This window comes from Cyrtonyx montezumae, unplaced genomic scaffold, assembly GCF_038088225.1.
Source record: "Cyrtonyx montezumae isolate F1298 unplaced genomic scaffold, pur_monq_1.0 scaffold_30, whole genome shotgun sequence".
Lineage (NCBI taxonomy): Eukaryota > Metazoa > Chordata > Aves > Galliformes > Odontophoridae > Cyrtonyx > Cyrtonyx montezumae.
Genome location: NW_027072035.1, coordinates 7,676,594 through 7,691,073, shown reverse-complemented (window position 1 = coordinate 7,691,073; position 14,480 = coordinate 7,676,594). Strand labels below are relative to the sequence as shown.

The window sequence follows — 14,480 nt, the reverse complement described above, 5'->3', positions numbered from 1 at the left end:
TTCATAGGTTCATAGGTACACTAGGCTGGAAAGGACCTACAAGATCATCTAGTCCAACCATCCTCCTGTCACTATCCCTACCCAACTACTAAATCAAATCCCTTAGCACCTCATCTAAACGCTTCTTGAACAGCGCTAGGGATGGTGCCTCAACCACCTCCCTAGGCAGGCCATTCCAGTGCCTGACCACTCTTTCAGAGAAAAAATGTTTCCTCAAATCTAATCTAAATCTTCCCCGGTGCAACTTGTGGCCATTCCCTCTCATCCTGTCGTTATTTATCAGGGAGAAGAGGCCCACCCCCTCCTCACCACAACCCCCCTTCAGGAAGTGGTAGAGTGCAATAAGGTCTCCTCTGAGCCTCCTCTTCTCCAGGCTAAACAATCCCAGCTCCCTCAGCCACTCCTCATAAGACTTGTGCTCCAGACCCCTCCCCAGTTTTGTTGCCCTTCTCTGAACACGCTCCAGGGCCTCAATGTCCTTCTTGTAGTGAGGGGCCCAAAACTGAACACAGTACTCGAGGTGCGGCCGTACCAGAGCTGAGTACAGGGGGATGATCACCTCCCTGCTCCTGCTGGCTACACTATTTCTAATACAGGCCAGGATGCTGTTGGCCTTCTTGGCCACCTGGGCACACTGCCGGCTCATGTTGAGCCGAGCATCAACCATCACCCCCAGGTCCTTTTCCTCTACATTCTTCAAGCCATTCTGCCCCAAGCCTATAGCATTGCAATAGTAGACTGGTAGTGTAAGTGGAAAGCCAGGTTTTGCCTTCTGTGATTTCTCAGACTTGCACATATGGAAAATATGTAATATTTTTCTGCTTCCCACTGTTCCTATCAAGTGCATACACTAACTGCTTTGCTTTTTCCCCCTCTTCCCTGGTGAGTGAAGAAATGTGCTTGTATTACTTTTACACATAAATGACTTACACAGAAAGACTGGCAATTCCAGCTCAGTTTGACCTGGTTAAAGTGACTGACAAATTTTGGAGCTAAGACTAATGTAATGACATTGCCCTTTCTTTGGAAAGTTTCAACCACTAGCAACATTTATTACTTGAATGCAACATACTTAGAATGGAAATATATATTTAAAGTTGTGAATGAAATTAGTGTGGCTTTTATTAACTCTAATTTAAACATATTATTGGAGAAAAGTAGGGAGACAGGTCAGCAATTAAGTAATATATTAATTCATAATGTTTTAAAATATTTTGTTAATAGTGTTTTATTAAAAATTCTGTGGAGTTATGTTTACACATAGTGATTTATGAATATATAGCATAATTCTTATTTGAGTTCTCTGGAGAAGCAAAAATACAACCCACAGAACTTTAGTGGCTTTTTCTAATATGTATATTCTAATTGACTGGAATTTCAAATGGTTCAACAGTTGCACCCTTGTGGGTCCAGTTGGATCAATTTAAGAAATCATTTTAAGCTGCTTCAGCTTGTATTGCAGCAGAATGTAATAATCATTGTCAAAGGAAAGAGATGTTAAGGAATTCGATAACTTTTTATTTTCTGTTTCAGCGCAAAATTAGCTGAGGCTTGCTGGAAAACCATCTAAACTACAACAAGATTTAGTATATGTAGATGAATGAACAGAGAAGTGTAGCTATAAGATGATGATTTCTGAACTGCTCCAATAGGTTAGGAGGACAAATTTATCAAATTCATAGAATTCCAGTCAAAGTCCTTGTAGTTGTTCTTAATTATGTTTTTTTAAACCTAGTTGCAGGAATTTCATTAGATTTTAACTTCAGGTTTTGGATTTGTCAATGAGACATTGTCTGCAGATGCAAGTAAGGCAAATAACACTGAGAGTATGTTTCTTATATAACAAATATAAACAGTTAAGTGATACACCACTTAAAAATAATTATGAGCATGCTCACTTCCCTAACAAAATTAGAACCATTTCAACAAGACTCATGAAACCCTAAGGCAGGTGGGACTGAAAATATTTGCTCCTTTTCTTACTGTGTAAGTCTTCTATTGCAACATCATATAAAGATATATTGTTATTTTCATGTCCTTTTTAATATTTCAGTTCTGCAAATATGCTAAAGGTTCCAGGTGACAAACAGTTGTTTCTGCAGCTGTGCAACTATGTGGAAAACTGCACTTTCTTAGTGAGCAGAACTAGTCAGAACATTCAGACTCAGTTAATAAAGCTAATTTTCCATAATGACATACCTGCCATGATAAAAATGCAAATCCATGTTTTAGACATAACTCTAAAGAAGCATGACTTATTTAAAAGTTTTAATGCTAGTTTATAGATCTTAACCTGTTGAGACAATTTATTTTTACCTTTGATAACAACATGGATTAATATTCTGGTTGATTTTGAGGTGATGTTTAAAATCAGTAATACAAACATCTGTCTTCCTTGTTTCACTGTGTGTGAGTTACCCAGTTAGCACTTATCCAAGTGCTGAAAATTGCCATGTCTTGTCAGTAGTTTAAAAGGGTACAGCATACTCTAATGCCCTGTCTAGCCAGATTATTTTCCAGCAAGATTGCATTAGAAGTTATTCCATGAGTACTATTACATGAAGATCATACACTATCAGATGGTATTAAAAATCCATACTCAGAAAAGAGAATTGACAATCTATTAAGATTTTAATGCACGGAAAGAAATGGTATTCTCTGAGTTTCAAATAAATAATACTGCTAGTATCTTACCTGACCTGAAGGATGAATACTTTGCTTAATACTAAACATAGAAAGTATCATCAAGCTTTTTTTTCTGACTTTCTCCAAGCAATGTACCAGTAATAGAAATGCTAGCCACGCAGCTCTGTGGAAAGGAATGCATAATCATTTAATGAAGAAGTACTGGAATTTGCCTTCGAGCATTTTTTTTTTTCCAGCAAAATTCATTGCACTGCAATCTCAGTGCCTTCTCTCTAGGTTAAAGTAAAGTTTCTAAGGACTTTGGCATTCTTACCAAGATTTATATAGTATCTCATAGCAAGTCACAATTTTGAAGATTTAAGGAGACCTGGAGTTTTTTGTCTCAGCTAGAAATCGTACATTAGAAAATTTCTGGTAGTGGAAATTCTATGTAATAGATCTAATTTCATGCACAAGCTTTGTTGTGATGTTTACACATTGGGTTAGACCTTAGTCTGAGTTTAGAGTTCAGTTATTGTTTACATTGTGTAATATCTCCTTTATAGTGAGCGTCCAAAATTGCATTGAGCTTGATATTTTTTCTTTCTTTAGTTTCATAATATCTACAGCATTAAATTAATGCAATAGATCTCCCAACTTGCTTTAATTCTTAGAGTGTAAAGATCCTGGACCTGAAATCGCTTTCAAATACACACAAATTATGATGATTACTGGATTTGTTTACATATATTTTTCCATTTGATTATCTGGGCTCTCTACCTGCTCTAACATCATTTGATAGAAGCAAGAAATCTGTACGAACTCAAATGTTGTTCACTATGGAGAAGAAAAATCAGATCTTGTGATGGGAGAATTTTCCAGAAAATCTTCTTCATATGCTGTAGAAGATTTTACTTTTATTGCTGTCTAATGAAAGAGATTACCTCTCTCTGTAAAACTTGTTCATCTAATACAATTTTAACTCTTAACAATACTACTGCTTCTCGGAATAGAATTGAGAGTATTTATGAAACTTATATAGGGCTTTTATGTATTTATGTTAATGAATGTTAAACTCTGTTGTTTGGAAATCCAGCAGTAAATATGGTAACATCTTTTTTCCATTTGTGCAGTTTTTGTTGAAGTCTAAAACCGTGTTCTGTTAACACTGAGTATTTAAAAAAAAAAAAAAAAAGACCAAACAATTTTTTTTCTGCATTTTTATATGTGTTTAACATTTATCCAAGCATTCTGACTAGCATAAAGAACATTTTTGGGAAATAGAGTTCCTATTTCATATTTTCACTGTTAAATTCAGAAACTTTCTTTGAGGAAATTGGTTATGAATACTCTTATTCTATAAGCTATACCTTAATGAGATGTCACAAGGACCAAGACTATCTGAGGCTTTAAGGAAGTAAATATAACCTGTAACAGGTTGTGAAAAGGTAAGGCTACCCTTGTTCAAAGCCCTGTTTTTCCATGCAAGAAATGCTACAATTATGCTATCCTATGGCCCTGTGTGATTTGTACCAGTAGAGTTATGATCATAATTTACACTTTCTTTTTCTTGAACATCTCCTCTCATTTGTGCTCCTCTGAAATTGCAGCAGTGTGGTGGCCTGTTTCTGGGCTGCCATGTGCAGCATAAGTTACCGGTCATTGAACTAAAGGTCTGGCCAAAATACACCTTCAGCATCTTAATCTCAGCACAACTCCTAGGTACTCTTTAGTTGCACTTAAGTAAATTAAAAGGAAGCAATGGAAGATAAAGTAGCTTGTGTGAGTTCACAAGGATCTGCTTATATGCACAGAAATAAAAGCTGTGATTTCCATTTCCTGATCCTTTCTGTAGCTTCTGTGCAGATTTTCTATATCCGTATGTTTGTGTATTTTTGAATTGATAGTTACTTCTGCACTGCTATTAGGACATCAGCTGTGGGGAAAAAGCTGTATATATGTAACTAGTTTTCACTGGACCTACACGAAAATGGAACAGTAGTCCAGCTGTATTGTACCTTTAGTTCAAGTATTTACCAGTATCAAACATTTGAAAAAGCAATTCATTATTTTTGTAATACAAACCGTCTTGCTAAGAAATGTGCATTGACTTGCCTGTAGTTAACAGTTCTGGTTTATAACAGTCGGTGAGATATTATAATGGATTTAAGTGAGTATTTGAAGTGCTGTATCAACTGGGTCTTTTCATCTGGTATCTGAATTCCAAAATATTTAAGATTCTTTGGAGGGAAAGAAAAAAATTTACCATTTAATTATCTCCTAGACCCTTTCATGATTAGATGTGGGATATCAGATTCACGAGGGTTTTAGAATAAAATCATTTTTCATAGTTGTTTATTTCAGCTAAATCCATTATGATATCTAGTTCCTCCAAGTCAGAAAGGAACCAAAGGCCACCTGAAATACTACTATATGTAAATACCAGATAGCAGAATTAAATAATTTGCTAAATCTCTCCTTTCTTGGCTTAATTGCTTGCTGGCTTAACGTACAGTCAGGGTAACGGGAATTATAAAGGCGTTTAATTTTAGATAAGACTTCTAATACATATTTGAAAATAGATATTTATTGCTGAAAGACAGGGTAAAATAGCTGGAGCACAGCATAATAGCTGGAGCATAGTGCTGATTAATTTATCTGTGTAATTTTGATTGGGGCTTACCTGCATCTGAGTAGTGTAAAGCGCAAGCAGACTCTGTGGGACTTATCTGCCCTTACCTCTGTAGTTTGTGCGTTTCAGTGTGAAAAAGAAGAAAAAAAAGCTTATCTGTTTTCCTGAGCTCTGAGTAGGAAAACGGTTTGGTAAATCAATTTTTAAATTACACTGATTTTCTAAAGAATGCGAGTTTGCTAATCTGAACTTAATGACTGCCCTGAGATAATTACTGTTAACTTGTGTAGCTACTGACACTTTGCATATTGAATCCAAATGAAAAGTGCTTTTCAAGTTCAGTTTGTACATTTGATTGAAAATGTTAAGCAGTTTTGTTTTCTCTCGGGTTAGTACTGTTTCTTATGAATGCTGTTCTTAATGTTCAAATTAAAAATACATATTTTGAATGCAATTGTAACATTAAAATGGCAGTAAAGATTTTGGGTCAGTATATCACAAAGTAAAGACAAGTTAAAATGATGCCTTTCATTCTTGAAAAGTATTAGAAAGCATACATTTTGTACTGTTGTTCATGATATAAATAATATGATAAATAAAATCTCAAACCAAGACAAAATATTCAACAGCCTGTTAAGTTCATCATTTATTTTTGGAGGATTTACAAATTTTTAAACATCTCTCAGTTATATAGAAGTTCTTTCACTATTTTAGCCTTCCTATTTATTCCTTATCTGTGCAGAAGTCCTAACAATAAATCAGTGTTTTAAGATTCTGTACTTGCTTTTTGTGGTAAGGTGCTTTTTTTGTTGTTGTTGTTGCTGGTGCTTTTTTTGTTTGTTTATTTCAATTTTTTTTTGTTTGTTTTGTTTTGTTTTGTTTGTTATGCTATTGCAGTATTGCCTTCCATATAAATTAAGTTATCAAAACTGATGACTATTTTGTGTGCAGCTACTCATCTTTATCCAAATTTAACTTTTGAACTACAAGCATTTTAGAAATCCTGTCTTATTTCTTTCTTATGAAAGATTTCTGTTTTTCTATTACATATTTCTGAGTTCTTGTTCTTTGCTAGATGTCGTTTGGTTTCCAGTTGTGGTTATGCTTCGAAGAGTAGTGAAGTGTTCACTTTTCTGCTCAGAGTGGAGTTATGCCTATCAAATGCAAAGAAACCATATAAACAATTGGATGTTCGTTTTGAATGTTACCAAGGGAGTGTGTTAATATCCCTCCAATGATACCTTTCTTTTTCTTCTCTATAAAAGTTAAAAAACAAAAACAAAAAAACTTCCACAGTTATCGCAAATTGCTTCCTCAAGTTGTGATCTCTTAACCAGTGTATGGCAACTCTAATTAGTTTCACTCAGGGATGAAGAACATCTCAGACTATAACAAGGTCTCCCAGGACCACTTACATAACAAATACACTAGTCATGTTTTCTCATTAGCTCCTTTCAGTTGTCACAAACATGATTTTCCAGTGTTTTTAGAAACAGACCAAAAATAAAAGCTGTATGTGTTAACAGAAGGGACAGTTGTGATGTGATTCAAAAATCTTTTGAATCTTACAGGTAAAAGTTTCTTATTTTAATTCATTAACTTTAAACAAGTCAAAAAACCATAAAGCTCAATTGGCTCAAGGAAGACAATACTTTCTGAGTGATTCATTTTCTTGTTGATCAAGTTTTTTCACTGTTCTTAGGCACTTGCTTTTTGCAGTACATCAAGGAATGTCAGAAACCTTGACTTGGTAAATTAATTGTACAGATGCATATGTGGAAGCCATCAAAATTATAGACCTAAGTTACAAGTTTTCAGTAGACTTAACAGTTTCTCAATCATGCAGAAGAGACTTGCTTATGGAGAGTTTTATGCCTGTAACTGTCACTCTTGTGAAAGTAGTCTGCTTGGTCTGGTATTCATTCACATGTACTCCATGTAAATTTGTATGGTTTCTCTAACCTGGATTGAAAGGTTTTTTTCCTGAAGTAAATTGTCAGAATTTTAGCAACATTGTAGAAATACTATTTTCTTTGTGAAATTTGCTTAGTTTCTCGATTAGGAAGATATTTTTAGGAATTATTATAGTAAGAGGGTTTTCATCCTGGGAATATAACTTGAACTTTGGTGTGCTGCGGTGTAAATGCATTCAGAATTGAAGTAGTGAGTGAGGCCTATTTGTCTACAAACATCTCTTGTTTTGTAGCTCTAGATTAAGTTAGTGTTAGGTATATTTGTATTTAGTTACATGCTTAGTCTCTGAAATACTGTTTGACTTTTTTTCTGTGAAATCAGTTTCTGCTATTCCACATTTGCATACTGTATGATTTTAATTTCTTACCCTTAGAATCAAATGCAATAAAACTGAATTGCACACCAGTCTACCAGAGAACAGCCTTCATCAAATATTTAGTGCATATAGGAAAAACTTAGCATAATAATTTGTTAGATAATATTTTCAGGTTAAATGAGATAGGTATTCATTCCTAAAGTACTTCATGTTCATTGTTTTGATATTTTCACGTCTTATATGGTTCTGTGTAATACAGAATTAATAAAAGGAGATCTGTGTTTTGGTCATTCATATATTTTCATACTTACATGCTTTCCAAGTTCACGTTTTAATCTTATTTCCCTTGCCCTTAGCTGATGAGCCCTTTGATCATTTCTTGTAATTTATTTTGAGTGTGAAAATCGCTTTTTTTCCTGGAAGAATATTTGCTTTTCAATAATTTGGAGGAAAAATATAATAGAAATATCTGTTTCCTTCATCTTGGTGTTTATGTTCTTTTTATTTGTTAAAACTGATCTTATGAACTGAAAAAGTCTGTTCAGTCCCCTTCAGTTGAGAGTCTGAAAAAGTTTCTTCTTCTCTCTGCCTTGGCACACAATAGTTGCTTCATGTCAGCTGCCGGGAGGCTTCAACTTTTTTTCAGGGGTCTGTTTATCTATTTTTTGCATAACTCTGTCATTTGCTACTGTTTTAAATAGTAACTTTACATCTCTTTTGCAGTATTATTCTGATGTATTAAGATGAGACTTATTCTTTACCTAGAAATTTATTTTGGTTTAGGTATTGTTGCAATCGATATTGCAAACATTAAGAAAATGAGTGTTTTTAAAATTCATACTCTAAAAGACCACACACACATGCCACCTTAGATTTGTCTAATTCAACAGAATGTACATATGTACTTCAAAAAATAGATGTGACAATCATAGGATATAATTTTGATGGATTATAACAACAAAATTATCATGACTTGATCCTTGCTTTCTGGAAAAGGTTAATATCATTTTGTTCTTTTACCCTTTTTCTTTCCTGTCACGTTTAACAATGATTAAAAAGATAAAAGTAATAAGTATAAAAGAACTCTTATTTTTCCATATGTTGTAAAGGAATCAGTTACTAATAATTATGTATTGTGTGACCCCTTACAGGGCAGTGGCTAACGATGCCATATAAAGTGCCTCTTCTGTTACTGTGAGTTAATGTATATATGGATGATCCATAGAAGGGGTAATGGAAATTAAAACTGAACTTAGTACAATTTAGGCAGGTTAATAAAAATTGCTAAATAAATTTGTAAAATTTTCAAACTCCAAACCAGAAGTGTTGTTGCCTCATTGTTTCAGTTGCTATGTGATTTTATTGTCTTGAAACAATTACAAGAAGTGAGATACTCTAATCTACTTTTTATTTTTCTTCTTATTTTTTCTGCTTATTGAAACTAGCTAAAATTGAATAAGATTGGAGGTTTTTAACATTTTTTTCTCCATTTAAGAGGAAGTGAAGAGTATTAAGTCCAGAATCTAATATATAACTAATAATAGGGTTTAAATTACTCAAGACATTTGAAAAAAAATTAACTCTTAGAACCAACACTGTCTGAAGAAATCACTGTGAGCCAGTTAACAAAGATGATGAGCATCTCTTTCAAAATTATGTCTTAAGGGAAAAAAAGACATTTTCTGTGTACTTTGTAGTTGTTAGAAAGCATTGTCTTCTTTTTAAAAGAAAAATAATTATCATGTTTGTTAATTGTCTTAGCAGATAGTCTGCATTAAATGAGTAAAGAATCTGGAGGTTGACTCTGTTTTTATTTGGGGTCAGGATGGTCTGCGTCAAATACTTTTCTCCTGTCTGTGTTATAAACTAAGATGTGTTTTCAAGGACAAGCATTACCAAAATTTTCTAAATACGAGGCTCAGACAATTTTCAAAGGTCTTCTGAAAATATGTACTAATGATAAAGAAACTGTGACTAAGGTACTCCGTCAGAGGCATGATATTTTATTAATAGTAGTTGTTCTAGATCTTAGAAGGAAGAAGGCAGAGGACAAATACATCTGAAGGGCTGTGATTAAGTAATTGTATTCTGGAATCTTTAAGAATTAAACGGTTGCTTTTGAAGTTTAAAATTGGCAGCATGAACAGTATTTTATTGGTAGCAGTGGATAAAAAAAAAAAGCCCTGGGGGACGTAGGTGCCTTTTTCAAAAACTTATGACAGATTCAGGATGATCTTTTTATCTTTTTTTTTTTTCCCCAAATTAGGAAGTTATTTAATTTTGGTGTAGAGTGGGCAGATTTGTTTAAGAGTCAAGACTGATTATTGTGACTGAATCACTCTGAAAATTAAACAGTTTACCAGGATCAGATAACAGATAAACAGGATCAGAATAAATGCTTTTGATTTATGCTATAAAATCCTCTTTTAAAATGATCTGTATATGGAGACTAACATAATAATCACCTTAGCTGATAGAACAACGAAGTGGCACATTTTATATTTATGGGACTAAAACTTAGTTGTATGATCTGGTGTTTGGAGTGATGCACTGTAAACAATGCATTTGTAAAAGTAGTAGTTGTGCATATAAAACTTCAGTAGAAATGGTGAAAAGTATATAAAAAGCTACTATTTAAAAAAAAATCTATTTTTTCTTAGTGTTTTTCTTCCTTCTAGGTTTCTTTTTCTTACAGGAAATCAAATAATTTTTGTGTTTCATTGAAAAGTAGTCATAGTTCTCATAAGGCAAACAAATCAGCTGACTTCTCACCTATAGAGCTTCTGTAGAATCATAGAATCATAAAGGTTGGAAAAGACCTTCAAGAGAGTGCAATAAGTCCACCCAAAACCATGACCTGTTGAGTCCTTTCATTAAATCATATTTTTCATTGCCACATCCATGTGTCACTGAAATACCATATGGCCTCCACCACTTCCCTGGACAGCCAATGCTTGATCACACTCTTCGTGAAGAAATTCTTCTATCACCTAATATAAACCTCCCCTGTAGCTTTGTATACCATAGAACAGCAATTACAAGTAGTATTTAATGACCTAATGAATGTTGACTCCTAAAAAACTCACTGAAGAAATGTATACATGATTTTAAAATAGCGTTGTGTTGTCTTTCTTCCCCATTAAAATGCATTCATAGTTCTTATTTAGAAGAAAACTCCCAAAGCTTAGATCTTGCAAGAGAAACTTTCCAATGTTACACATTAATACAGAAATGCTGATTAGCATATCTGTTATTTTCCAAATGATTTTTATTCAAGCAATCCACATATTGAAAAACTTATAGGAATATTAATATGGAATAATTCAACCTACAGTATTGTTTTTCTCCGTGCATGCTGCCATATGCATTTTCAGTGAATTGTGCAGATAAATTTAGGAAATAAAGAAATTGAGGTTCACGATATTACAGCTGTGGATTGAGCTCTTCTTTTTTAAAAATTATCTATTGTCCTTTAACTGTGATTTTACTGTATATTTCTTCCAGGTGTGTGGAGGTGATAGCCAAAGAAGGACAGAACCTGAAAGAACTGTATTTAGTATCTTGCAAGATCACTGACTATGGTATGTAACATTTTTACTCTACTAGGTTTTATAGGGACTCTGTTAAACTGTTGGAAATGTATAAATGCACATTTTCAAAACTTTTACCCATAAAAATAGGACGTTTGACTTCTTAAAAAGATCTGTGATAAGAAATATAAAAGTCGATATGTATACGTATGTGCTGTAAAGTGCTGCTTATTTGAACTGGCATTTGCTGAGAAGTCTGGGTATTGTGTCCTTTTAATTGTCCTGGAAATCTGGAGAGACAATCACAAAAGGTATGTGCATTTTAAGATGCTGTGAAAGCATACTCAGGCAATGGTGATGGTGAATTGATTGCCTCTTGTAGGCTGTGTATGTTAAGAGAACACAGTGATCCCCTTAAAAATGCTTTTATGAGAAGCATTTTAGGAAGTATGTTTTTTGTCTGATAGACCAGACAGAAGTGTAATTCATACTCGATACAGGAAAACTCATTTGTACATAAGTGTACTTGCAGAGGGTACTTTGCTCTGTTGTGTTGTGTGGTATTTTGGGGTTTTTTTTGCTTTTTTTTCAAATAACATCCTGTTGTCAGTTAAGACATTTATTTCTGCAGTAAAATCGTATTTTCAAATACTGAACTCCCACTTAGCCATCAAAATTTTGGTAGGATTTACAAACTTTCATATCTTTGAGCTGTTCATTGTGAGTTTTTGGATTCTCATTCACTTTTTCATTCTAACTTTTTATCCCATAGCTTTTATAAACAATTACTATGTCAAAGTGATAAATTACCTTGCCGGTGGTCACAACTCATTCTTTTATTTACCCCTTCAGATTTTGTACTTTACTGGACTTTGCATGGGTGCTTAAGGGTATACTCCTCTGCAGAGTTCAGTATTTGAACCGGAGGTAGAGTGGGCCAGAACCACCATTTTCTCTGATCTGCAGTTATTTATTCTTCCATGAGCAGAATAGATCCTGTCAAAATTGTAAATGTAGATTTTCTTGACTTCCTGTCACTTGGTCGAGGTGAATTTGTGAATCAGTGAGTGGCAGTAATCTGCTGGAATTTCACGAAAGGGGATTCTCTCCACAGAACTCCAAGAGACAGTGCAGATGTTTCTTTTCACTGCTATAATGCCAGAGGTAGAGGATATGTTTTCTAAGTGAAACTGTCTCTTTGTGTACTATAGGTCTACTAGCTCTGCTTCCTGTCCCTGCTGACTTTGACACCCATGTGGAAATTATTCTGTCAGAAAGAATGGACTCCAATGCTTGAGAGTCAGTATTCTCAGAATTATTTCACCATTCATTGACTGCAGTTAGTGGGAAAATAAAAATAAAAATAAAAACATCAGTGTAGGAGAATACACACTGAGAAACTGAAGCAAAGAAACTGAGTACAGGGAAACTCTTGCTTATGAAAAAATGATAAGTGTCCAGGTGTGGATGAAAAGTGGATGGTGCAATTCACAGAATGAATGAGTGGCAAATATCATTAGCATTTACATCATACTTGGCAACCCTACTCATGCTACCTGAGCTTCTTTTGACTTCTGTGTATTAACACTTAACCTGTCACTTATGTTTTGGATTCTGCAGTCATTCAACTTATTACATTCAGTTACTGGGTTTTTAAAAAAAAAAAAAAAAGTTGACAGTTGAGAAGGTCTTACCTTTTGATTAAAAATTAAATAATTTTAGTAAGCATCAGTAGGCAGTCCAGCAAAACATTTATGATACTGACCGATTTTGATGCAGTTGTTAAGACCAATTGATTATCATTATAATCTTCAGCATTCCAGTGTCATGATTGTACTCATTTGTTCATGATATCTGAGAAGACAAAATAAACAATGCAGGAAGGTAGAATTTATAATTTGCACTTTCTCAGGAAGTCAAAATCCTGCCTTAGATTACATTGTGGTAACAGGTGAAAATTTGATTAACAAGCTCCATTTACTGTGCTGTAAGTTCAGTTTGTTGATGATCTTCATTTTATCTAAGAAGCTGCCTCCTTTCCACAAAGGGAAAGAGCAGCCATTCTCTTCCTCAGAGCCTTTTCAGGCCCTCATATCCTCTTTGTATTTGTGGCAAGTAGATTAAATCAGCTAAAAACTGTATGCCTGACTTATTGTGGGATCATATTATTGGATCTCTGCCAGTCTCACAAAGACTTGCAGCTTCACAGGCATAGTTGTTGAGACTTCCACAAGGAAGTGGGTAAGTTGTATCCAGAGATTGGTGAGTCTGTGACTGAGTGGGAGTGTAGATCCATATGTGACTTTGTTTGTTTGATGTTCTTAATAATCCTGAGTCTGTAAATATATGTATTTTGTATGTAGAGATACATTAAGCATCATGTAGTTGTCTTCACTTTGGAAATTACAGTCTTGACACCGACCTTTAATTCTTACTGTAGATATTTTCTGTGAGTTTTTAAAACATACCTAGGGCTGGTGAGCATGTTCCTTGCAGCTTAGTGGGACAGAGATGTGGGATTTCAAAAACTGACTTTGAAACTGGTCAGCTGATAATGCAAAAGTGGTTACCTGGGTATTATGGCTGCTAGTTAATGGTTGCTTAGCAGTTCAACTGGAGAAAAAAAAGAAAGTGATATTGCTAATTTCCAAGAAAGATACACTTGAGATATTGGAAAGAATTTAAATAGATAATTACAGAAAAGTAATAAGAATAATCTTAAAACAGAAGGAAAAAAAGTGAAAATATTGCCTTGCTCTTAATGTGCAGGTATGTATGTGTGATCTTATTTCATGTACTCTAGGAAAGACTATTCTATGTGACCTTCATAATGGCAGTAATTTCATTTTCTTTAATTATTATTCCTTATATAGTAAAGTAGTACAACAAAATAACTAGATTGTGTGTGTGTGTGTGTCTTATCTAGCTATCTATATGTCTATCTATAATATTCAAATAGTATAAAACTACCAGAATGTATTTTGAAGACTGATAGTTAAAATTCTCTGCACATTGATAGTGTAGCAATAGGTTGCATTACTTTCTCTGACATGTCGCTACCCTGAAATATGTTTGGTTATATTATACAAGAGAAGAGGGTTCAAAGAAGAATTGAAACATCAGTGGATGCAAAAAATTATTAATCTATGAGTAAAAAAATAATATATTTTTAAAAATATAAATAAAATAATAAATAAAATAATATTACTCTGTTTTGCACTACATTACAAAAAGGTACAAATTGACTTCAGTAACTAATGAAAACTTGATAAAATGATGATGTTTAAAATTTATGATTGCCCAACATGATTTAAAAAAAAAATCCATTTTTGTTAGAATTTTACATGCTAGATTGTTGAACGAGAGTTTAAATTTTGTTATATTAAACTTATTGTTCAACACT

At 33.8% G+C, this 14,480-nt stretch overlaps 1 protein-coding gene across 1 annotated transcript in view; it reads left to right on the top strand.

Annotated features, from left to right (window-relative positions):
- Window positions 1-14,480, top strand: part of FBXL17 (F-box and leucine rich repeat protein 17) — a 284,489-nt gene that overhangs the window by 179,145 nt on the left and 90,864 nt on the right. The window contains exon 7 of the mRNA XM_065744235.1: window positions 11,052-11,128. Coding sequence (XP_065600307.1) covers window positions 11,052-11,128 — 77 coding nt within the window. The remainder of the gene's footprint in view (window positions 1-11,051; window positions 11,129-14,480) is intronic.